Here is a 27,141-nt window from a genome sequence, read left to right as displayed (position 1 = left end):
AAAAAAAAAAAAAAAAAAAAATTACATTTAGATTTTAACAGGAATTGAGTACTGTCTAATTATCTAACTTCCAATTTGTCTGTTAACTTCTACAAATGACTATTGAACTGAAGTATTGTATTCAATAATAATAATAATAATAATAATATAATAATAATAATAAACATATAACAAAGCTGAAAATACTCTTACCTCACAGTTTCCACTCGTTCGTCTCGATACGCTTCACTACGACCTGATTTCGTCACTATTACATGTGCCACATGGCTGGAACCAGATCCTACTCGGTGCTTAGGGGATGAGGCGTCTAAAAAATCACCTTTCATAGCATCCTCAAAGGCAGGAGGTGGGGTGGAAGATGAGGGGGTACCCACTAGTCCTAGAAGCAGGAGGGTAATGATTGCAGTAATACTACAAACTGGCAAAAAATGGTTAGTTAAATAGCCAAAAATTGGATAGGTTTATACATCTTTAAGCACCTACAAAATAGAGGTCAAGGCTAATATCCATTAATTCAAAGAACAGAAGGCTGTCAATTAAGAAGTTTTGATATTTATAGAAGTATTATTACTTTCTAAAGATTTAGAACAAGTGGACAAAACTACATCGAATCAGAACGAATGTTTTCTCAAGAAACTTACCATTTACGTTACAAACGGCACTTAGAAACTATATGGAAAATGTTACATTCTTTAATTAGAAAGTCATGTAGCACGTAAATGCAAAAAATACAGTTACAATACCGAATATATTCTTGGCTCTTCGTATACTTAAAATGCAAATTGTAAAGGTAAGAAAAATATAAATTCGTACACTGATATTATCAGATATGTTTTTAATTTAAAAATACATACATTAAAAAACTAGTTCTTACTGAGTTATTTCAAGCATGTTAGTTGACTTATATATAAAACGAACAATTAAGAATCAAACTATAAATTAGCTGTTTTACTGCGAAAGAAAACAACCAAAGTAAAATGTAAATATATATATGAACAGCAACTAATCTCATAATAATTATGAAATTGAAAATAGAATGCAATGCATAAATAATAAAAACGTATGCTATAGTGCACTACCACGAAGCAAACTATTATTTGGTAATTATGTTGTCGCAATCTGTAACATCACTAAATGTCCTATTGTGATTGTTACAAGCTTCTTTCAAAAGTTCCATTTAAAACGTTAGCAAAACAAATACAAGCAGCAAGACAAATAACAGCTCTATATATTCGCAATCGAACTATGAATTATCAATTTTATCACTCACCTACTTCAAACAGAATATTTTTATATTTAGTAGTTACATTTTCCACGACGTAGTTGTCTAGAATTGTTTTAAATTAATCATACTGAATTGATGTTAGTAAAGTGTCAATTTTTATTGAATCATTTTCAAATATACATTTTAAAAAAAATATAACAGATCAATATTTCTTGAATGTTTTAAATACGGTGATAACCACACAAACATCTCACGTAAGAAAACAAAACCAGTTCTCATATGCTTATTTGTGAAAGAGATTTGTTTATTTTCTGTACTTCAAACATTACATACAGGTTTAACTCTGTTATTATGGATTTCCAAGTCCATTAACTAATAGCAACTTATCTGAATAATATTCACCAACCAAGGACTAAAAATATGTAATTAATTGCTGCCCCGAAAGCCAACGAAAGAATAGTTAACTTTATTGTTTTCCAAGGAACTGTGGAATTCCAGTCCAGTCCATTTATTTATTTTTTGACTTTTTTTTAAAATTCTTTTTACATGCCGATATTATTACTATTATTTAGAAATTCATCACCCGTAGGCTACTTTGTAACAGGGTGTCTTAATGGCGAAGAGCAATTCTAAAAATATGCAACTAAGCCGGGAATCGAACTCTGTATCGGGCTTACTATTTGGTTTTGAAATTGTAACGCACAGTAGAAACTGTGTGTTAGGAAAGAAAAAGTTGTCTTCATTTTTCATGTATGTATGTAATTTTTCTTCTTTCAAACGGAATTAACTTATCAAATTAAAAAGAGCATGTATATGAACGACACAAAAAGTACTACTTCAGGTCATTATGACGAAAAACGTATACTTAAATACTGATTAAATTGATAAAGTAGAAAAAGAGCTGAGAATATTAAGCACTAACAAAATTTGCTTTCGTGATCATCGGCATAAGAGAAAATGGAATCTCTGAGTTTTACGTCCCACAGTTATGCCGGTTAGGCTAAAGGAGACGGTGATGATGAGAGATGAGTGAAATGGTGGAATGAAGGAAGTGGGAGGAAACGGGAGAACCCCGAGAAAACCCACGAGCACGGTGTTTGTCCACCACAAAGTTCACTTGGCGGGGGCTGGGATCGAACCCGGGACCCCAATCGGCATAAGAGAGTTTGTGCATGAAAATAATTTCTAAGTCCTTTCAACATATAGGCCTATTATAATAGTAGTAGGTTTTCGCGCGTACGGCAATGAGGACTAATCTGTGTAATCTAGTAGTCAAAATGTAACTTAAGGTGTTAATCTTGCTACAGAATTAATTATTTGAAGTGGCTCGTTCGATTCTTAAATTTACAGCCCAATAAATACCTTCATGATAGAGAAAATTTGAGATATTTTGATTGGATTCCACGTTTTCCGGCCCAAGACACCCTATTAAGTTAACCTCTGTAGTTTAATGTCTATATTTAACATACTTTACTAAATGCGAAGAAAGAAAAAGTAAGCAATTGATACAAATCGATAAAATAAATTATATATTTCGAATATTTTTATTTACTTCTATATGAAGTTCAGTCCATTTATAAATACCTCTCTGTGTTTTCTTCTCTGACAGAAAAAGAAATCTATCTTAATTATGCTTACTACTGGCTTTACTACGTTTCTATTAACCGTAACAAAGCAGAAACAACGAAAATTTTAAAAAATAATGAAAGCTAGGATTTTGATAAAAATTGTGATAGAAGGTAACTACATTAAAATTCCTATGCTAATTTTAATGTGATAGCACATTTTCTCCGCTAGAAAATAATGTCTTGCAGTAAATTTCAATAAAACGCAAGTAGTTTGAGGGGTATGGGAAGAACATCAAATGAAATTTAGGTCAAGTTACTACTACAAAAGTGTTTTTTAGCAGAATAAAAAACATCAAATTTCTCATGCAATATAGGATGCAAGAACTTTGAAAACAGGGACTGCATGCTTGAAGCGCTGTGAACATTCAACTCTCTATTAGATACATGCAAACTTCGGAAACCTGATGAACTATTGTGTGTGGGTTTTGAGCGTGAAGGAAAGCCAGAATCATCGCGCACATCGGAAAACATGGACACAGCAGATGCAGTAGATGAAAAAATGCTAGGTGGAAGTGTAAAGCAGGACCTCCCACCTCGTGAGACAGCACCGGAACTGGAAACTGCAGGCCCTCCACCTTGAGGAACATGGACACGTTTAGGCGACCGAGGAGGAACAGGAGGGGGGACTTTAGATTTCAGAGTGAAACTAGGTGGTCTATCTTTTAGTACTGCCGGATAATTAACAGTCTGGGATGTGGAAGGAGCTGAAGACACAACGATGCCAGCACTTGGACCACCGGCGCTGGCAGCAGCATTGGTGGGTTCAACAGTTGCCTTGGCTAATGTGGTAGTTGGTGGGATGGTTGAAGTGGCAGCTACAACAGGGGGAACTGTACTGTTTACAGCAGCAACAGCAGGAGTAGAAGTGGAGACAGGTGGTGGTGAAGTAGTAATCGGACTTCCTGTAACCACACCAGAACAAAAAAGCAAAGAGTCAGCTCATACCAAGAGACAATCAAGCAAAGACAACACCAGCTGAAGGCATAAAGAACATTATACTAGGATTACACTGTTTGGTTTAGGAATGCCCAATGATGTCTTTCTTCTATTTTGTAACAGAGGTTAAAAAAGCTTTTATAATAAACACAAAATTATTCGTAATATAAAGACAAAATTTCAGAAGTCATTCGCGCCAACAAATAAAATAATTAATTCCTATGTTATTCGGAAAAAAATTCTTGGTTTAGGAACCAGAAATGAAGGAAAATACTGGAATTGAAGTATTAATGTCAGTTCAGCACCAAGTGAGGAAAATCTCATGATCAGAACTACTTCATGATAGAACAATCGATGATTAAATAATATGAAAATGAAAAGCGAGACACTCTCATATTTTCGTTTGAAAAAGAATATTAATGTTTTGTAATCCCTTCATCGAACATTTACCAAAAAGGGATTCTACAAATGATTCGTTAATTTGATGTTACACTGTCGTTACTTCATTGAGTTCAAAAATTTTGTGGACCCTGATCTAAAAACGCATCAAAAGATCCAATATACTTTAATCCAAGATTTTCTTGTATGCTTTATATCTGGAGAACTACATATAGTGTAGCCAAACCCAAACTATCACTTAACTCAGTATGATGTGCTTATTCCATAAAAAAATACGAAAAACTGATTAAGGGATTGTTCAAAAATTTTGTGGCCCCTGATCCAAAAACTAATTATTGGCCAAGATCGCAATATTTTGATGCTTTTTTTTCCATTCCTAAAATTTTTGTTCCCTAATGATTACTGGGACTTCTCAAAACATTCAACAATCAGGGATAACCTCCAACACAAATATACATACGTCATATTATGAATCACCTCGATACTCTGGAAACAAGATGAATGCATCCATCATGATTTAACATTCTGCTGAGAAGTTAAATGTAATATTCATTGAAATAAATTCCGTCACAATATTTAGTTGGAGATCATTTCAATGGTTCAAATCCACTTTTATTTTTATTATTTTATCATCATTATAATTAACAGTTAGTAGTTCAACGTACTGTCTGCACAATGAATTTATATTTCTTGGTCTTTTAAATCGCTTTGCTAATTCCCGCATCATCATCATCAGTGATCCTAAGAAATTTAATCTGTTTCAGTAAATTCTTCTTTCAGGAAAATTAATTCTATAAATATGCTATAATATTGGTATCATAAGAATGTGTATATTACTTTAAAAAGATAAGGATACAATGATTTATCTTTAAATGCTTTCTCATTGTTACTTCAATAATATATAAACTAACGATTCCAAGCATAATCTAACTACTGAAATTAACTGATTTTCAGTACATAAACCGTTCCTGACCTATGATCATATTACACTACATTACTAAGTATTAAATATATATACACTGGACTATCATTAAATATGTCTTGAACTTACATTACATTTCTCTCAACTCTCTCCGCAAATTAAATTATAAATCTAAATGAAAATAATATTTGATTCCTTGAGAAAATGCGAGCCAAAAACTGATATTCTTTACACTCTCCCTCCGGCCCCATGATACGCATAGCTCCATCAGGTAGATCCTAATCGCCCTTACCCATATTCAACGTGAATTAATTCATACATCTTTTTAGACATTTATTTATACATATTTCTGGGCATTACTGGCATATATGGCCAAGCCCTCATGTATGAGCGATGACCTGGTTCGGCGAGCACACTATCCGGGAAAGGAGGAAGACACGAAGCGGCATTAGACATATGCACGGTACCATCTCAGCATTTGCCTGATGTGAATGAGGAAAACCCAGAAAAAACTCCACTCAGGATGCCTGGCATGAAAAAGCTGTTAAACCTTTTCGACCAAATGATCCTACCGGGAATCATGCCAGGGACAGCTTTTTACAGTTTTGTTTCATTCTGTATTTAAATGAAAAGCCTCCCACGATATAGGAGAAAATAAGGAAAAAGAGACAAGAGATGTTTATAAAAGTTAAGTCAAAAAGTTGGATACTAGTATTTCTCTGATAATGAAGAAATGAAACGGTCTTAAGAAGCCATGTACAAATATGAACGGCATAACATTAGTTAATACCAAAATGTTTAAAAACAAATAATAAAATAACAATATTTAACATGAATGTTTAAATAGTAAATAAATCATGGCTTTGCTTGAAGTCTTTAAAATACGCCACTATTTCTTGTACGGAAGACCTATAAAATTTATAAACACCATAATATTAACCAATACCTTAAATTTACTGTAGTAATCACTGGCAATAGTAACAGATGATATTATTGCAAAATAATAGTTAAGGCAAGCAATCTGCACAAAAAACTGACAGTTTGAATTAAGATATAAGCTCCCAACTAAAAATAATATTGATAAGTTCCCTGGTAACACACCAGTGATGGTACTCAATTTACGTCGCGGAAGTAATAATGCTCTTCTTTTGGTATATAACCTCATCTAAACAATTAAAGAAGTTACAAACTAAACCACTAGTTACCTACGTCGTGATATGTGATGTTACTAACCTCCTTTAAAGAATAAGTTGGATGCAAACTAAAGTTACAAAGTAGCATCTCTTCATTATTGGCTCTTTGTTTTTACACAATACCATCATTTTATTAGTACAATAACCAGATTAGAAAAGTGACACTGGAATTAAAGTAAAAGGAAGCTGAATCCATTTAGGAAAAAATAGTTCTACAAAGTTGTACTAGTATTCATTAACTGCGAAAATTTATAACTGAAAGAAAAATCGGAAGCATTTTTCATGGCCAAAACAGCCACTATTACATAACTTTATATAAAACATTAAATGGACACTCAAATATTAATTATACTGTACATAAAGATTCAATTTAAATTAAGAAATTATATTTCTGAGCATTCAGCATCTATGGCCTTTTAAGCGCGTCATATGTGATGGATGATGTACCTCGGTGATCATACTATCCTCGGTGGAGAAGGAAGGAAGCAGCCTGGGATCTTTATGTTTGGTACCATCCTGGCCATTTACATGGAGTGAGTGAGGAAAAGACAGGAAAATCCTCACTCAGGATGGCTAGCCTGATAGGCTTTCACACACCTTTTCGACAGTGTGTTCCCACCTATGCACATAATTTTTCTTCTCTCATTAACTTCCAAATGGATCGGTCAGTTACGTACTTTTCTCCTACAAATTGGACTTCGTATACGATATAGACGCCTATGCTATATTGAACCAACAATTTATTTTGCAGTTATTTACGAAGGAAACTGACCTGAGGGAACCCATCTTTGAACATGGCTATACAATTAGATTTTTATCCTATACTAAGTTTAGCTAGTAATGTATGTGTCCTAATTAATTTGGTATATAATATAAAAACAGTTCTCTGTTTTTATTGAAAAAAAAAAAACAAAAAAAAAAAAACATACGAGCAACTGTACTGGACGAAAACGATTTCAAAAAACAAAATTTAAATTACGATGATTGTACTGATGGTAATAGAAAAGATTATTGCTAATCAATTTACGTTAAGTTATTTCTTTTTGAAGACTATAAAGCTCTATGTGTTACCCACTACTAACGAAGAAAGGATTTATATTTCCCAGGAATCTCAAGTACCTCTAGTTTAAATGCATATTAGTCTTATTATTATTTAATCAGCCCTTTACACTTGCGCTTCCTAGGTTCCTGATAAAGATGATGTAGAAAATACGCCTTTGTCAGTTAATTAAATGTGAAATCTAAAAATCATTCATATTATCAAATAAACAATTGTACTACTTCGAAGAATAGTAAAAGGTTGTAAGCTTGTAAATAAGAAAAGCATCAAAGGGCATTCCTAATCCATATGTAGTAATAGAAATCAGCACAATACTCTTCACATACAATTTCCTTTTCTTTTTCTTTTGTTAACCTACACTACAGTACTACATCAACTTTTACATATACAACCCTGCATTATTTTTACAAATACTACTTTGTTTCTTTTACAGCAAGACAATATTAAAAAAAAATAATCAAAAGAATTTCGTAAACGAATTTTCTTAGTGTGCATTCTGCTTAAATCAGATAGTAAGATATATATTATTAACAAGACAAAATAGTAACTGTATCAAACAGTCATCTAGAAAAAACACAAACTTCGAAGTTTCTTCAATTCTTATCAAATATTCATTTCATGTTTATAATTTTTACAATTTGTCCTCTACATTTTTAAATATTCAAACCACACCTAATATTTACGATATAACACTAATGCAAAATTTTCGATATTTCATACTTTTACCCTATTTGACCTATATTAACACGGAAACTATATTAGATTCATTTTCTGTCAACCTTCGCAAACTTTAACAAATGTCGACATTTTAATCCTAATACTAATAGGAAAGGCATTAAAATGTCGTTGTGAAGGCGCGTTCAGAAGTGTTTCTGCAGTGAACTCTTAAGTCATAATTATCTAACAATGAAATCTGTCAATGAGTTCACTTTTTGCCTTAAAGAAAATATATATTAATTTTACTCAAGTCGGACCCGCTGTAGCACTATGAAATAATACTTTTGAACAACAGTATTAATTCGTCATTCGTACATTTCGAAACAGCTATGGGAAACAAACCAATTCATACGGACAAATGCATTTTAACACATGGGAAACATTCTGGAAGTTCCTACTGTCATTATTTCCATGTAAAATGCACCACTTCCATATTATGCTATACAGTGAAACTTATTTCAGATTGCCACCCTTAATTCCACCGCAAATGTTCCCATTTTCACACGATGCAACTTGCAGTGATAAAACACTATTATATTACGTGGACAAATTAAGACAGGTTAGGAACTTACCAGGCTTTATTGTACATGGAAAATTCTTTTTACACACGAATTCCTGAGTAAAGGTATTAGCTCATTTCCAGTTTTGCTACAGTTTATAGTCGAAAATTATAATTAATACGTAAATAAAAAAAAATCGATTCAAATAATAATGAAGTCTCGTTCAATGGATGAAACTAGAACATCATGATATTTTGGCTAATTCTATTAGGCTTTATCAAGATGTAAATAGTTTCACATACTCGATTAATTTTATAGTACTTATTTTGAGACCGCATTTTTCTTTTTTTAAACATAATCAGTGATCGAATGAGATCAGAAATAAACAAATTCATTCAGAATAGTGAATTCTACAATTACCCGGAAATGAATATTTTACTTATGAATTGTTCTCAATAACTACTAATTTGACTGGTTAAATAAAAAAAATATCCAGTACATAGTGATATTATTCACATCTAGTTTATTATATATACATGCATAACGACTCTTTACCGAACCTGTATGGACTTCTAATATGGTTACACTATTTACAATAACGTATTGTACTACATGGATTAGCTTCGGTTCGTCCAACATTTACTGAAAATCTATAAATCCAGTTTATTGTAAATAGTTTTAAATCTTGTTTACCGTAATCCAGTTATGCTTGCCACTATGCCGAAGAAAAAAAAGTTAACTGAAGTACTTACTTGAGATCATTATTGTTACATACAAGTGTATTATCAACTATTACTTCATGCAGTTTAGATATTTTATATAATTCTGATGATGCTAGTTAATAGCGATAGATATACTAGCTAATCCATTGCTACAGCAAGACTTTCAGGGATTCAGGTTACTATAAAATACATACCTGGTTTACTTGACTGAAGATGCGCTTGCCCTGTGTAAGTGGCACAAAAGAAAAACTGTATTAAAACCCGAAAACAGCTCTCCAGTACACATTTAACTGCTAATAAAATCAGCTACGCCATGAAAATATACGTCAATACACTTGGTAGGTGTTATAGTCATTGTTTAGTTAGTACACTGTGGGTATGACTACTTTCCGAATAATATAGTTTAAAATATGTAAGGCAGTCTTCAAAATACATCCATTTTTTAGATGCTATATTGCACGAAAGGGTGCGAAAGTTTTCAAAAGGAAGATGAATGTCCCAAGGATTGTTATACCTATATAAAAATAATCATATCTTTTACATGAAATAATTATATTCACGATGTGTAACAAATTAAGTATTGCCATAACTAGGTTTTATTTTTGTTTCTTCTCAAACTTTAATCATACTCAACGTAAGAACTTCAGAAAAATATTTTTTTCTTTCCCCCATTTACTTGTACAATTATTTGTGATAACATATCTTTAGAACATTTAATTTTTACATTTGAGTACGTATTACAAGTTTGAAAAATGGAATTAAATCTTTCACGATTATTATGTGTAGGCTAAAAGAGACGGCGATGAGAAAAGAATGAAATGGTGGAATGAAGAAAGTGAGAGGAAACAGAAGAATCCCGAGAAAACCAATACATATCGTTCATCATCAAATGTCCACTTGGTGCGAATTGAGATCGAACCAGAGACCTCACGCACCAGATGTGAACGCTCTACAACTGAGGGCCCGCATTACAAGCTTGCAACAAAAGTGAAAACATTTACATTATGCATTCACATGCATGAGACGAGGTCAAGTTTTGTGTTTGTTTCTTTTTACAATGTTGGATATTTCCAGTATATTAGGGTAAATTCAGAAAAAGAGCTGAGTTCCACGTGCGACTGTACGCCGTGATGTTTAACAGTTTGTCAAATATGTTGAGAAAGCAAAGTCTTCTTTAATAATAATAATAATAATAATAATAATAATAATAATAATAATAATAATAATAATAATAATAATAATAATAATAATATCCCTTACAGCCAATCCTTTCCTCAGCTGGTTCATCGTATACATACATTGATTTTTTTTTCGTTCGTATTAAATTTGGTACAGAAAACACTGTTAAGAAGAGGACCTGTTCTTCTTGCTGATTAGTTTCTCACAGCTCGAAATATTCTTCTGGAAATATTTACATATGAAATACCTCCATGGGCAGAAACAGTATCATACAGAAGCAAATAGGTAAGCCAACTGTTTTCGTGCAAATTTTCGATAAGACAGTTATATTATACACAGATCTTAAATTATAAATATTATCAATTTTCTTTCTCGAAATAGCTAGTTTCCTTAGTGGCTGGCCAGTCAGTCCTATCACCACCTACACTCAGCTAATGACGCTGTCATCTTGAAGGGCGTCAAAGAGAATTTTTACATTTCTCCAGTATTACACACTGAAATCTCCAGTATATTTCTAGTTTTTCAAGTATCAGTGGATCCCTGTAGGTGAAAGAATTTTTATCTATATGCAGTTTCTTATTTTACTGAACTTCAAAAAAGCACACACACACACACACACACACACACAAAAAAAAAAAAAAAAAAAAAAAATCAACAGTTTTTACCACGTTTGGCGGACTAAAATTTGAGAGTCAGCCCTCAACACTTTTCACAGCTAATGTGTAAAGTATTGTTTTCCTTATTTACGTCACACAGGGCTGCATAAGTGCAATTAACTATGATCATATAAACATGAAATTTTGTTCCAGTTTCGGTTAAATGGTATAATGCCTTAGATTTACAAGTAAAATCAATACGCAAAATGGGCGACAACAGCTCCAAAAAATCTCAAGCGAAATAATAGTGTATGTCTTTAATACAAAAGATTTACTTTGAAGCACGACAATCTCGCAATGACTGGAATAACTGTAGTGCATAGCAAATTATCCCGCAGGAACTTCTAAAATGGGGAGAGAGGGTGTTGAACAAACACTGAACACACGTATGCACAGTGTAAATCAGGATCATTTTTACTCACATAATGTATTTATAATTAATCATTACAACTGAAAATTAGAACTTCGATTCTGCGTAGACAGAAAGTTTGATGATTATGGTCATATGAAATATATCAAACTGTTATTTGGTTGGTAGTCTGGAAACGAATAGCCATTTCTTCTTCTTAAGGAAACTGCAGCTACAGCCTACCTATGGTATTCAAATCTCGAACTTCAAGATTCATTTCGCATCTCTTATTTCAAAGAAAGTTTGAGGTACCTTGGGACTTAACCACAACCTGTACAACTCGGCTGAAAGAATCAGGATTTCATGTCTGTGACAAATTATAAACTATTTGTATGTGTGTGCACTTTTTACTTCTGTGCACAGAGAACACCTAACGAGGTTCAATCAATTTCTTTTCAATTTCCTGAATAAATTTAGGCTGCGTATGAACTTCTTAATTATTATTTTCCAGACTTGTTTTTTATTATCGTTACTTGGTTACTCGAAATGGTTATGGTTATCGAAATGGTTAATCTATCAGCAAGTATAAATTGTTTGACAATAAAAGGGAATTTAAAACACAAATTATGCAATACAGCATCACCAAACAGCGTGTTTCGTTCGTTAACAGGAGAAGGAGAATCTGCGGAAAATATTAGAAAATACACAGCGATGCTAGAACTTCGCTAACGTTTTACACGCTGATAAGAGTAACCCCCATTGGTAATAAGGAAAGTTAAAATTAGACTTTCCATTCGAAATTTATGAAACAAAACTGTTGAAATTTGTACTTTTGTCCATTGATATGAAATACAGAGCAAGGGATTGTTAAAATGTTGTCTATTTAAATACTTAGATCTCAGTTACCCAATTCTGTCCTTACACAAAGTTAATTTCATTTTCATAGGGGTTTTTTTTTTTTTTTTTTTTTTTTTTTTGCTGGAGCGGAATATTTGATTGGAGTGTATGTAAACCAATATTAGGTTCCAACGAACATTTTTATTCATTTATTTTATATACTTATTTACGTATTATTTAAATATGACAAGTTTATGAGAGTATTGGAGTATTGTTACAGCATTCAAAAGACAAACTTACGTGTCTGAACATGATAGAATATAAAAAATTGTATCGTAACTCTTATTTCAAACCGCGGGGTTGCAGGATCTTTAGGATGTATACCTAAGAAAATATAGATGATAACAATAGGTGAGAACAGGGTTGTAATGATAAACTACTTAAATTACGATAAAACTAAAAATAATGTCACCTCTGTCGCGAAGATTCACATTCCAGACAAAACAAATCGAGAGAATTAACGGAATATAGCTTATGCGACTGTATGTTTTAATGATCGGTTCGAAACTGCAAATTCTGCAATCAAAAAGAGAAACCAGAACGCCCATCAGAGACTAAAAACAGAATATTAACCGATCACATACAGTGTAACCAAACTATCACTTAACTCCGTACGATGTGCCTATTCCTTAGAAAGTACAAAAACTCGATTTAGGGGCCGTTCAAAAATTTTGTGGACCCTGATCGAAAAACTAATTATTGGTCAAGATCGCAATCTTTTGATTCTTTTTTTTTTTTTTTTTTTTTTTATCATTCCTAAAATTTCTTTCTGTGCAGTGTAAAATTATTTGATCCATTATTATTATTATTTTGGATCATTCCTAAAATTCTTTTCTGCGAAATGTAACATTAATTATTGGCCAAGATCGCAATCTTTTGATCCATTTTTTCTTAAAATTCTTGTTGATCTAACATCTAGTTAGACTTAAAACCATAACTGTACTTTTGTAGTTTCACAACAGTAAAACATTTCTACCATAACTGTACTTTCGTAGTTTCACAACAGTAAAACATTTCTACATGTTTCTAAAATACTTTGGTTTCAGAGGAATACTGGAAAAGATTGGTAGTTTGATTAAATGATGTATCCATACACCAATTAAAGCATTTTCTGAGTACTTCCCGCCACAATGTTCCATGCATTTATTAACATTATGTTGTAACTTATCATCACTTCTGCACTGACGAAAAATATAAATATGTTGGAATGGGACGAAACATATGATTTTCAAAGAGACTTATGTTACAAATTACAATCAACAGTGCTACAGCGCGAAAATATTAACTTTTCTCGTATTGCTTGTCTAGATAGTCTTTGCGACTTATTTTTATTTTTAAAAAAATCAACGTTTTTGACACTATTCTCAGTATAACCAGTTTACGTAATATACGGAAATAATCCAACATACCTATCGGTATCATGATTGATCTCAACTTACAGACAGAATTTGCGCAATTTTATTGTCATAAAGATTCGGTAAGTAAAAATTTGCCTGTGGACCAATATGTATTGAGCTGAAGATTTATTATTAGACCAGAGGCCTATTCCACCATTCAACTTGGCAACTTTTCACCTTTCGCTTTTCACTTTGCAAAATTTGCTAAGTGAAAAGTTTTTGAGATCCACCATTACTTTTGAAGAACTTTGCAATTTGATGTTCTGCAACTGCAAAATTGCAAAGTCTTTGCAAAGTGACAGTTGAACGTTGAAGTGCGACTTTAAGTGCTATATTATAGTTAGTAATTTGTACGGATTCGTAATAATAATTTTAGTGAATTATTTAAGAAATGGGAAAAAAATAAGTTGATGAGAAGAAAATAGCAGTTCTTCAAGTGGTCAAAGAAAAACGTAATATATTGTTTGGTTCATTTAACGACAAGTTGATCAAAACTATTCTATAACTGGAAACATACCGCTTTATGCAGAGTCATTTTGACGTATGATCAGCGTCATACTAAAGCCCTGAATACTGCAGGAAACGTATGTTAGTTTAACTCTTTAGTATGGTACTAATCACGTGCCAGAACGACTCTGCGTAAGGCCCATAATGTTTACACCATGCACTGTTGTAAAAATAGTTGCTTTTGACAAACAGTACATTTTGTCTTAATCCATTCATTTGAGTACCATTTCCTAGCCAATGAAAGCAAAGGAGTACTTGTGTTCTTACTGTAAGTGTTTTACTACATTTTGTTCTTTCCAAAGTCGGTCCAACGTGCTCTAATGCGAATTCTACTTGCTCACTTGTCAGACGAAAACATTCTTTAAAGTCAAATAAATTCATGCCGTGGAAGTTGATTCTGTTTTTATAAATTTTCTTAGGAATTGCACACTCACTTGATGAATATAATAACCTTCCAAACATTTTCAAACGACAATGACTCTTAGTCAAACATTCAGGCAAAGCCAAATTTTTCTTTGCAAAATACGACACAACTTTGCACTTTTCAGTTTTAAGATGATGTTGGAACAGAAGTCAGATATTTCTGCAAAGTATTTGCACTTTGCAAAATTTTTTTTCGTGGAACACAAACCTTGCTGCAAATTGCAAAGTGAAAAGTTGCAAAGTTCAATGGTGAAATAGGCCTCAGGAATTAAATAAAACATTTTACACAACGTATATCATTATTTGTAAACATACATTTTATGTTTCCTTTAGCTTAATTGACATAAACGTGAAACATTAAATAAATGTTTCGTTTCATATACAACTATTTATTGTTCTTATCTCCCTCTTGCAGTGAAACAAAACACTAAAAAGACTGCATCCCAGATACCTGACCCACTTTTTTTGAAGAGAGTAGACTGAAGGAAAATCTTAGTTTTAGATAATGTGAAAGAATTCCTTTTCCAAAGTAATATGGTCTAACGCAAGCGTTTTCAGCTTATTTCATGTCACGATCCCTCTCGTATTTCACCCTCTTGTCAACTGTTCCAAAGTCAATTTTGATTTATAGTAAGCCTTTTTGATTATTGCTGCTTATCGCATAGTTATATATCACGAACAAACAATGAAGTGAAGATAGGGGGAGGAAGCAGGAATCTTGAAAAAATCGACGCCCACGCTGTTTATTCACCCAAAGCATACTTGGTGCAAGTTAGGATCGAACTTGGTACATTAACGATATAGTATAACAAAGTTCTTAATAATCCTCGACGAAGAATTATAGTGGCATTATAATATTTTTTTTTGTCTATCATCTACCTGTATCAATAAGATATTTAATTTGTACTTGGACAGATGTATTTCATTATATTCTAGGTACATTATATAGGTCCTCCATGTTCTCATATCGGGTGTTCTATAAATGGCGCCCACGGACCATAGAGCATTATTCTGCAGGGCAAAATAAAGCGAAAATGTTACATAATGGTATACTCTCCGAGGTCTCCTTCAACTGCTATGTGGAATCAAAATTTCACAATGTGGCAACGCCGCAGATTAACTGGGAACTATTAGCATTGTTCTACAAATTCATCGAACAGTTACATCGATTGTTACACTAATAACTGATGCCGGTATTTACGTCTATCGATTTTAACTGACATCTGGAAAGAATCGAGGCAACTTTTTGATGGATTGGTAAATTTACTTTATGGTTTTGTATCTGCGATGTTGTCACATAGTGCAAGTCGTGTCCCCAGAAGAGGGCCCGAAAGATAATACAAATAATATATATATATATATATATATATATATATATATATATATATATATATGTATATGTCGCTTTATTTTGACTTGTAGAGTAGTGCCCTATTGTCTGTGGGCGAAATATATCTTTCCCACAAGTACAAATAATTCAAAATTTAAAAAGAAATACTTTTGAATTGTAATTAAAAAAAAAAAAAAAAAAAAAAAAAAAAAACTATTTTGAACGTTATTTAATTACTACACTTAATGCTAAAAATTTCACATTTTTAGTTACATGTACAAGCAACAAGATCACTCTAACTTTACTTTTATACTTTATAGATATAACATTAAAGGGAAAAGCTGACAGTCAAAACCTTACATTGAGATCAAAGTTTACTAAGAGTCGACCTTCACTACTTCTCTCTTTGGCCTATGGAACCTGATCACAAAAACTCTCCACTGGCTCATGTCCTTAGAAACTGGATCCAGTTTCTAGCTTGTATTCTTATTTTTGCGAGTTCCATCATAATATTGTCCTCTCATCTGCGCCTGTCTTTCTATTTTTACCAACTGGGCTTTACTTAAAATTCTGAAAGTGTTCCTACTTTCTTCCGTTCTGGCTACATAAGTTAAACACTGAAGTCTCCTAAACTTAATGACCCTACCAATTTTGCGTAAACGGTATACATTATGCAGTTCCTAGTTACACAGTGTGCACTATTGCTCATACCCTTCCCACTTGTGTCGGAATATTCGCCTCGCAGTTATTTTTAAAAGTTTTCAGTATTTCTCCCTTAAAATAAGCGGCCATATTTTGCAACTAAACAGCATAACAATCATAATTATTGCTTTATCGCTTTATATATGTTACAACAAATTTTAAACGAAAATGTATTCGATACACTGATCAAACCTTAATGTAGATTCGTTTATTTATTGTTCCAAGTCTCTCTGTCATATTGTAGGTACATAGTTTTTTTTTTTTTTTTTTTTTTTTTTTTTTTAAACCTTGGTACCATATTTCAGAGATAAGCAACATCAAATGCTACTTGTATAATAGATTTGTGGTATTTATTAATTTTAAACTGTCCCATTTGCAATGAGTTCATATCTGGGTTTTATTTTTAAAAAAGAGTAAAATCCTAGGAAGTTAAACAAGAAAGAACCAATGCGTACTCTTGTCTCAAAGTAACAACTGACTATGAGACCTAACTACACTGTTGGCGAACTCGGAACACATAAATGCTAAAATTAATATGGAGATCACGATATCATACCAAAAGTTCTTTAAGTTTTAAATTCTATAGCTTTCAATGTGACCCACAACTTTTAAAGCAAAGTAGACTAAAAAACTTTTATTTATTTATGAGATCAGTAATAAAAAAAATATTAATAACAACTTTAAAGTTTTCGAAATTACAATATTTTTAAGAGTTTGTCAGATTTTCCCTTATATTAACTAGCATATATTATATTCATATAGTATAGTCAACAATGAAGTCCTCTGTCCTTCGTGAAAGAATTTTTTTGGAGTGATTTCAGAGAAAATTGGTATATATTTAAAGCAAGCTACGCATATTATCTAAGTTAAAGAAAATGACTCATTTAACATTGTTAGTCTAGCATATTTACTCCGTGGACTGTAGCTGACTATACTATTAGAACTCAAGAGCAGAAATGAAATATATGTATGACACGAAACAATATTGAAATATCAAGAAACTCACTACAGTTTTTAGATACAATGTTCACGCATGTATGCATTCATGGGTACTACCCCGTTAAACAAGCAATTAAAACAAAGTTCAAAAAACGAAAATATCACTTTAGAAAAGTGCTACGGAAATAAATCTTATAAAAGTAAATGCAAAGCATATACGCTTAGTGCTGTTATTTTTCATATCTTCATGCACTTAAAAGAGAAAACACTCCAGTGATCAATCATTAACGAAAGAACTGCAACTAGTTACAAGTGACGCACTATGTATTCTTAGAATTGAAACTGTGCTTCTTTAATATGTTATTTTTTCTTATTGCTTATATTTGATACTATGCAATGGATAATGCGTTATACTATAAATATATCAATCTATGACTGATTCAATTATATAATTACACATACATGAAGATTAATACCGTGTTAGTCAATGTATCATACTGAACATGATTCGTTCACTTTATCTAATGTTTTAAAGTCCTCTTTTTAACTTCAATAAAAATTATCAAAATCTCATCATAATCTGTCACTGCATTTTCAAAAACGCCGTTTACTTTTAAGAAACATATAGGAGACATGGTGAAACAGAAAACTATACAAGTGTATTTTTGTACACCCCCCCCCTTTTTTTTTTTTTTTTTTTTTTTTTTTTTGCCAATTTCCTGGTACACATTTAATATTAGCAACATGATTTGAATTTTTTTATTTCATTCAAATTAATATCCACCATAAGAGGCTTTGATTTTTCTTAATACCGAACTACATAATGAAGATAGAGTACTAAAGATGAATATATAAAAATAAAGTAAATGCATCATTTTATGATGAAAGTTCAAATATGTTAAGTGAAAGACTGGGCAAAAAGTACAAAATTTGTCTACACAAGCATTAAATCAAATTTAAAAATGTAAAAGAAATGGACAATATATATATACAGATACTTATCACTTTAAAGGAAACGCTTTGAGTTGGAAACAAGATATCTGCATTGGCAACGGTTATGCGGCGACCGCAGCGTCCGGTCATTGGTAGTGGTGTTTTAGGTCAAACTCCGTACATGAGAAGCAGCAGAACGGGAGTGTGCAGTGAACTTAGTAGATGGTGATAGTTTAAAACGAGCGATCTCTCTCATTTTTAAAGAGCGCAAATTCTGGTGTATAATTATGTTGTGCGAGAGTGACGATATTCGCAAATGTGTAATGACTTACAAACTCACGACGAAACCACCTCGGGGAAGAGGAACCGTGTTCGTAAAATATATATATTTAAAAAACCTCAATGACAAAGTTTCACCAAGTATGAAAGCGAATTATTATTCAGATCCGTTGTGTGACTGAGTGCAAGTGAAGGAGGAACTCAGAGCAGCACCTCTCTCAATCTCTGACTATAATCACTGTCCGCCTCGAGTTACATGATATGGATATGATAAATACTGTGCAATTTCCGCCTCCATCTTCTCTTACGGAAGTGGTGATGTACTTGCTATATTTACGTGGTATATTAATGACCTCTATGACTTCATTCCATGTTGCTGTTCTGTGAACGAAAAGTGTTCACACGACCATAGTAATCATAATGTGCACTTTTTTTTTTAATGTTTCCATTCTATATTTGTATTAGAACTAATGGGAACTATTTATATCACGTGTGTGTAACAGAATGATGCAAACATTCGAATGATAAATACTACCAACATTATAATAATAAGAGGATTCGTGTGAAATTCCAGATCCTTCCTAACTGTATTTTGTGAAACGAGAAATAGAATTTATACAAAATAATATTAAGACTTCGTACTATTCCACTGAGTTCTAAGTGTAAAAGATATCGGATTTTTCATTCAGTTCTAAGTTTATATAAATAAATAAATAAAATCAAACTGTATGAGCGCTTAAAATTCAAAGCTGAGGAAAAAACGACAGTATGATTGTTGTGGTGGATTATCCCCGAAAAATACGATATAGTATATTTTGTGAGAACTCAAAGACGTTAATCGTTTAAATTCTCTTTCACTGTATGCTTTATCACATGATATCCCTTTAAGACTTACTTGTAAGTACGACAAGCCATATGTCAAGTTCGTTTAGATCCTAATTTCTGTGTACCATATACGTTTAAGATTATGAAATCAGAACAAAAATAACTTCTTTTATGTCGAAATCAAGTTCTTTTATTTATACGAGGAAAAATCGATAAGTCTTTGCGATGCAGTAGGCTTTTCTTGAAATGATCCCACTGTAACTTTCGATTTCTTCCATCGCACAGTTCTATTACCAGTTACCAAAGATGGCGGAGTGCTCAGAACAACCATGCTATATGAGCACAAGATTATTAATTTTCTGTGGTACAAAGGACACAACCACAGATATTAAGAGGAATTTGGAGCTGATGTATGGGGACAAATGTATAGCAGTGCAAAGTGTGAAGTGGTGGTGCAACGAGTTTGAAAATGAACGAGAAAATATCCAGGACAATGAGCGATGTGGCCGACCTCGTTCCTCGCTGTTAATCAATGGCAGGACTACAGGGGGGGGGGGGCGACTGCCACCCTAATATTTTTTCTCGCCCCCCAATTTTTCTATGTACAACCGGTGAATAATACTAATAATATTAATAACAATAATATGTATAATCGATAATATTTAAAGCAAGACAAGTGTGGTTGCCTCGCCTCCCCAACTATTATGAGCCTAGCGCCGCTACTGCTGACAATATAAAAGATTCCGCGTGTTAACGCAATGATGAAAGCTGATCGACGTGTTCATTTGAAGGACATTACTACGACGCTTAATATTTCCTATGGTAGAGTTTATGACATTGTTCACGACTTGCTGGGATACCACAAGGTATTACATCGATGGATTCTTAAGATTCTTAATGATTTCAACGAGAGCAAGCGAATGGTCATGTCATTGAATCACTTTCAGCGTTACGTCAAGAAAAGCGAAAGTTTCGTGAATCCCATTGTCACAAGCGACAAAACGTAGATACTGCATTATATTCCAGAGTCAAGATAGCAGAGCATGGTGTGCGGACACCCCGGCTCGCCAGTAACAAATTCCGAACAACGCCATCGATCGGTGAACTGAAGCTCACAGTGTTTTGGAACAGTCGGGAACTACTACTACTGCAAAAGGTGCAAAGACTTTTGGATTGTTTCTTGTACTACAAAGGCTAAAACGAAGATGAGCATGAATACTATACGCATTTGTTATATTTACTTATGGAAGTTATAAAGTTACTAAAATGAATAAACTTATAAATGATCCTAATTCTGTCTTTAACAGGCTACATTATTCGTACATACTATGTAACATAGCTTTTCACTATTTGAAAATTATGAGAATTTATTCAAAATCGAAATTGATCGTGCTGATGACACGTTAAGCAGCATTTCAGTTGCATGTAATCAATTTTATATATTTTTTTTATTATTATTATCGGAGTTTCAAAAGTAAATAAATTAAACATGCAATTACTTTCTTAGAAAACTTTGTTATACTACGGAAATGAATACGACAGCATTTAAAAGCAGCCTTCAAATACACAAAGTACTTTACACGTGTTGCAAAGAAATCTCAGATGCAATTTTATGTTTCAACTGTGTTTAGAGTATATTTTCAGTTAGTTTAAAAACAACTGAAAATGGTATGAAAATGGTAAACCAACATTTTAATATATATATATAATAAAAAGATTTAAATCAAACTAAGTTTTTGCTAGCATGCAATCAAACTATTAAAAACTGTTAAATGAAGCATACCATATGGTTAAAATGTACATTCGAAGTATCAATTAAATGTAAAAGTACTAAGTAGTTTACTTTAAAAATATCTAAGTAGTTATTATTGATTGTGCTTTATTTTTATAAAATATATATCATATTCAGGCAATGTGAAGTAATATTTTTAGAGTCAATCATTCGAATGCTTCAAGGGGAGGACAATTTGCTTCAGCATGTAGAACCATGCATTACCTTTCATTTTTCTTGGACTTTTGTTCTTCTAACTTTTAGAACATATTTATATACATAAAGTGGTTAAGTATGGTTTGGACATTAGTACACGATGCTTCTTAGTGCTTGGGAAGAATTAAGCTCAAAAGCCACAGCATGTCAATGGTGCAATTTATGTCTAAATACAGAACATCTACCTACTTGTGTGAGAGATTCGCGAACCCCGCTTAAAGCGGCCTGCAAAAGAAATTTTGGTTCTTTGCCTTATAACTGTCAAACGAAACTATATGAATAACAAATGTAATTTGACTATTCATTTTACTAGAGCAAGATGACTGCGAAGATTGTTCAGGAAGTATACGAATTTAGGTTACAGACTTTATTATCTTGAAATCAACATGGTTACTGACTCAAGAGGATCTGGCTGTTGCTGAAATGCGCAGTAATTCTGGGGTTCACACTTCACTGGCTATTTTATATTATTATTCATTATTATTATTATTATTTAACGTACCTTATATTGTGGGAACTTTATTTATTTCTACCTACAGTGTTAAAAATGTTTAAATCGAGTATGATTTACAGATAGTATATGCATATAAAATACAAATTTATTTTTACGAAGTAAATTTGCTTTGATTTTCAGTTTAGCGTTCCTTTCAGCAGCGGGGATATATGAGACATGGACTTAACAGTTTAACGTCAGATCCGAATCGCGAGCTCCAGCCGGAAATCGAACTCTGTTCTCTCATGCCAAAGACGCGTACACTAACTGCTTAGCCACGACGAAGCTCTTTTACGAAGAAAAGACTATTAAAATAACTATATAAAATATATAAGTAAAATCGGATCTATAATTACTTCACATTCAGTACTCTACCCACAATAATTAATAAAGCACATTGATAGTATTTATATTTACAGTTGTAAGCAATTTGATTCAAAACGTGAGTAACTCAACGAGGAATATTTATCCAATTAACAAATGGTGCGAAAGTTGGCAGCAGGTATGACATTTCGAGATTACCTCGTGTATACCAGAATAATTTAACAAGTAGTCTGGGTTTGATTTCCGGTGATGACACAGAATTTTGTATGTTTATTAAACTGAAACAACTGCAGAGTTATTTGAAAAGGTACTGAACTCCGGTCTAGGCAGCCCAAACAATGACGTCAAGGAACCATGTGTTGCTCACGTATTACCCATTCGAATTTGAATAGTATGATTAACTTCGACCCTTCCTGGACTCTTTAACGCCTACGAGTTTAGTTTGATTAGGTTAAACTGAGCAGAATGCAATATTTTTCACCTCTTTTCTCTTTCTTCCACACAGAAGAATTCCGTCGAGTCTTGGTCGTGTAATACACAATACATTCAATGCATTACACATATGGCGCGAGAGTATCGTCGTAGTACGTGTGAATTATAAGGAATAAAACTATGGGAAACTGACGAGCGTATAACACAGCTGCTAGTCACTTTTATCCTCGGTTAATACACTTTTCCTTTATTTTATTAAGGGAAGGAATATATGTGAAATGTGTAAACATTCCGTTAGTTGTTACACCAGGGAATTTATTACACTGACTTCCTGAACAGCCATCGCATTTTTATTAGCATTGTTAACATAAACAGCGCGTAAAAATTGACATTCTCTTAGAACTTGGAAATTATGGACAGAAAATAAATTTTATTCTATTAGAATCTGAAAACTATGAACAAAAAATTAATTTTATATCTGAGAGGGGACATCAAAAAAGACATGGGACTCTGAATGTTAACTTACAGTATGCACATAATTTTTTCTTAGCTATAGCATTTACAATTTATATTCATTAAAATGGAAGCTTTACAATTTCTTCCTTGGAAACAAAACAATGAACAATGATGAATACATACTCTTATATTACGTTTCCCCAAGAAAAAAGGTGTGAATCGAAAAATAGTAGTTGCAATAACATGTTATATAGTCGGCACTTAAATTACTTACCACTCCATACATTGTTTAACTACTTCGAAACGAATGGATCAATTTGAGTAGCATTTCGGTGATGTATGGAAAGCCTTACAACACCGAAAATAAATTAAATGCAAATTGGCCCCTTCACTGCTAATTTACTAACAAAGCAATATCGTAGTCTTCCTTCTGCTGGCCACTATACAAATCAATTTTAAAAAGAAGTGTACTAAACTTTTCCCCCCAATTTTTATTTTCATTTGCAGAATATTTTTTAGAAATGCATCGCTGAGTGATTGGCATCACATAAGTTCTTGGTCACTTTTATTTGTGCTTTTCTTTTAGTCTGAATTTTGTAAGTTTACGACACTATGACAATCTGATGTGTTTTTTGACCACTGTTAATGTATACTGAACACATCATAGTCTTTTATTCATCTGAAGATTATTGAAAAATACATACAATGTTTGTGATAATCGTCTCTACAGACAATGAATTTCTCTCCCAGTAATCTACGTTTCTCTCTAAAGATTATTTTTCATCAATTAACTTTTCATCCACAATCGTAAATTTTAAGATTTAAATTAATCCTACTTTCTATATAAAATTTCCTTTTATACTCTTATTATATTATGTTCTAAACTAGGAAATGAATTTTTGGTCACTTATTTTTCACGAACTATTGATGAGGTAAGAAACATAATTTTATCATGATTAATATAGTATTTTAAAGTTCCCTCTTGGCTAGATGCTTAGCATAGGCGTCTTCGGTGCGAGAGATCTGGGTTCGATTCCTGGCGGAAGCTCATATGGTTCGGATTTTACATTAGCTGTATGTCCACTTATCTTACAGCCTCTGAACTATAATCCATCCATCCATTATTTTAAAGTAGGTTCCAAAAAATTGACGCGATTTACTAAAACAAATTAATTTCTCTAAAATATTCTCGCGTTTCATTATGCGGAATATGTTACATTGTAAGTTTTTATTACAATAATAAAGAATAAATGGGATTAAATACACATAATAAGTTACGTTAACTTAGGAAAGACTACAGCGAAAATAAAACTAACTTTTGTACTTTAATTAACAGGTTAAAAAAAGTTAAGAATGACCTTGGAAATATTTAACTTATGTCGATGACATCCAAGCCACAGAAAAAAAAAGTAAATAAACAATTACTACTTAACTTCGGAAGGTAATATCAAATGGCTTTTATAATTACCTAAGTTATTACATAATAATAATAATAATAATAATAATAATAATAATAATAATAATAATAATAATAATAATAATAATAAAACAGAGACCGAAAACCAGTTCTTTCAGAACTGTAGGCTGCTAAATGTGCAAATAATTAACTTTTGAAGCACCTTGGTTTGGAAAGGGCGTAATCTCTACTTCATATAGTTGAAGAAATTGTAAACAAACCAAAGTCTAGTTCTGTCTAAATATCCGTTCCCGATCATACGGCATCTACGTAATTTAACATAGATAATGCCAGAATAAGGATTTTCAGTAGTTATTAAATTTAAATCTGTTGTGTAGGTAAGATATGAGTTGCTGCGATGGATATTACACAGAAAACTGTATATTAGTTCGTCTATTTTTCGTGCCGCTTAAAGCTTACCTTCATAATTTATGCCAAGATGCTCTAAGAACTTACTATCTGCATTTCCAGATGTTTATAATTCTCGACGAATACTTTTTTCGACCGGTTTTATTTTGATATAAAGATCCACATTCCAAGCTTAAATATTGCTCTTTTCTCGCAGCCTTAATATACATTTAATGTAATTCAAGCTCAATCTTTCTATTGGAAATTTGATTTTGTCGAATTCATTCTATTCACAATATATCTTCGTAACTTCTATTTCATGCACAACTCTTAATGATTCCAAGTACTGTACTTATATACATTGATTTCAAGCACTAGTACCAATATTATATATTAAAAAATTTGAAGACATTTTAGCATATTTCCCACATCATTGGTATACAACCCAGTCTATCTTGGAAGAGAAACTTGCAATTAAAATACAAAGACATACACGAACATGATCACTTCTACTGAATATTACTTACGGGAAAAAAAAAAAAAGAAAAAATAGAAAACGCAATGTACTAAACTAAATGAACAAACCTGCACTCGTTACTTCCACGCCTTCTGATTCGGACATACCAGTACCTTGCCTCGTTCTAGATATGCTTTTCCGCTTCGAAGGCGAGTGTTTCAGAGCTGAAGAATAAAAATAGATAAGAATGAGCTACTTTACGATATCAAATCAGCTGAAAAATATTCTAAATAACACATGCATACTCTATTTATGCTACTTGTTTCTTTGCTTTCACAGGCCACGATTCTCCTGAATAGCTCAGAAGTAAAGTTTGACCATTAAAAATAATTAATATTTAAAGACTTAAATTAATTGTCCACTACAGAGAGAAGATGGTAGTAATATGATTAATATAAATAGTTTGGATTTTATGACGTTTTTATATATTAAGTTTTGATATTGTCCTTACGTTCCTTTTACGCTTTACGTTCCTTTCTAACCCCTTTTACGCAGAAAAGGGGTTAGAAAAAGTTGCATGTCTCAATGATGACGCCATATTGTACAGCGGCATGTGATATTCGTGTCCGTTCTCAGAACAATATGCTTCACAATCAGTTCAGTATATAGGAACACTTTTTGATAGGTAGACAGACATTTGATGTTGAATGAATTTAAACAAATGCATAATGGTGATATTATCGCTGTACAAACAGGAACGTAAGTTTTTCAATATATATACAAACCTTTTCCCAATTTGTTCGGCTGCACTTTTTTTTTTAAACATATATCACTTCCAGACAACTAGCATCATGAAGAGATTAATCAATTCTTTTTACTACGTGATTAATGTTCTAAATACCAGTTAACTACATCATCTGCAGAAAAAATATGGAAAGGGGGTACATTCTTTACTTGATTGGAATGTAAATACACACGTACTGGGGAAAAAGTATTAACTATATATATATATATATTTTTTTTTTTAAAATCTGAAAGTCTAAATCGGCAGTTACACAATATTTGATAACTCTAAAACGAATACGTCAAAATTTTGTCATTAATTTTGCTAAACATCAATATTGTATCAACGTGTTTTCTAGTCAGGCAGGTCATTCGTAACAGAACTTTACAGATCAATTACATTCAATAGAAGATAATCTAATTACAAGGCCACTACATCTATCACTATATTATCTCACTCAGTAAATGAGTATTTGAACCAACTGACTTTTCTGAAATGTAAATTCGCCAATGTTCTGTAGAACAATTATGGTCGTAACGAACTACTATTTTTTTAAATGAAATTTTAATAAGGTAATAATGGCGAGAACTGCTAAAGTAAAGGTGGTAATAATAATAATAATAATAATAATAATAATAATAATAATAATAATAATAATAATAATAATAATAATAATAATAATAATA

The 27,141-nt window shown here is 32.3% G+C and overlaps 1 protein-coding gene across 4 annotated transcripts in view; it reads right to left on the bottom strand.

The window, feature by feature from the left end:
* The window catches only part of PIP5K59B (Phosphatidylinositol 4-phosphate 5-kinase 59B), a 296,829-nt gene that overhangs the window by 53,633 nt on the left and 216,055 nt on the right, over positions 1–27,141 (bottom strand). For 2 of the 4 annotated variants that reach the window (XM_081736326.1, XM_081736327.1), the window contains exons 14-18: positions 25,800–25,895; positions 21,895–21,930; positions 9,497–9,526; positions 3,387–3,755; positions 193–379 (exon numbers count right to left, since the gene is read on the bottom strand). In XM_081736326.1, the coding sequence (XP_081592452.1) occupies positions 193–379; positions 3,387–3,755; positions 9,497–9,526; positions 21,895–21,930; positions 25,800–25,895 (718 nt within the window). The remainder of the gene's footprint in view (positions 1–192; positions 380–3,386; positions 3,756–9,496; positions 9,527–21,894; positions 21,931–25,799; positions 25,896–27,141) is intronic. The other 2 variants (XR_014128028.1, XR_014128029.1) reach the window with 2 other exon arrangements.

The sequence above is a fragment of the Thermobia domestica genome, chromosome 13 (genome assembly GCF_964235325.1).
Source record: "Thermobia domestica chromosome 13, izTheDome1.hap1.1, whole genome shotgun sequence".
NCBI lineage: Eukaryota > Metazoa > Arthropoda > Insecta > Zygentoma > Lepismatidae > Thermobia > Thermobia domestica.
Note: the sequence above shows the minus strand (reverse complement) of the source record. Positions and strands in the feature narration are given on the sequence as shown.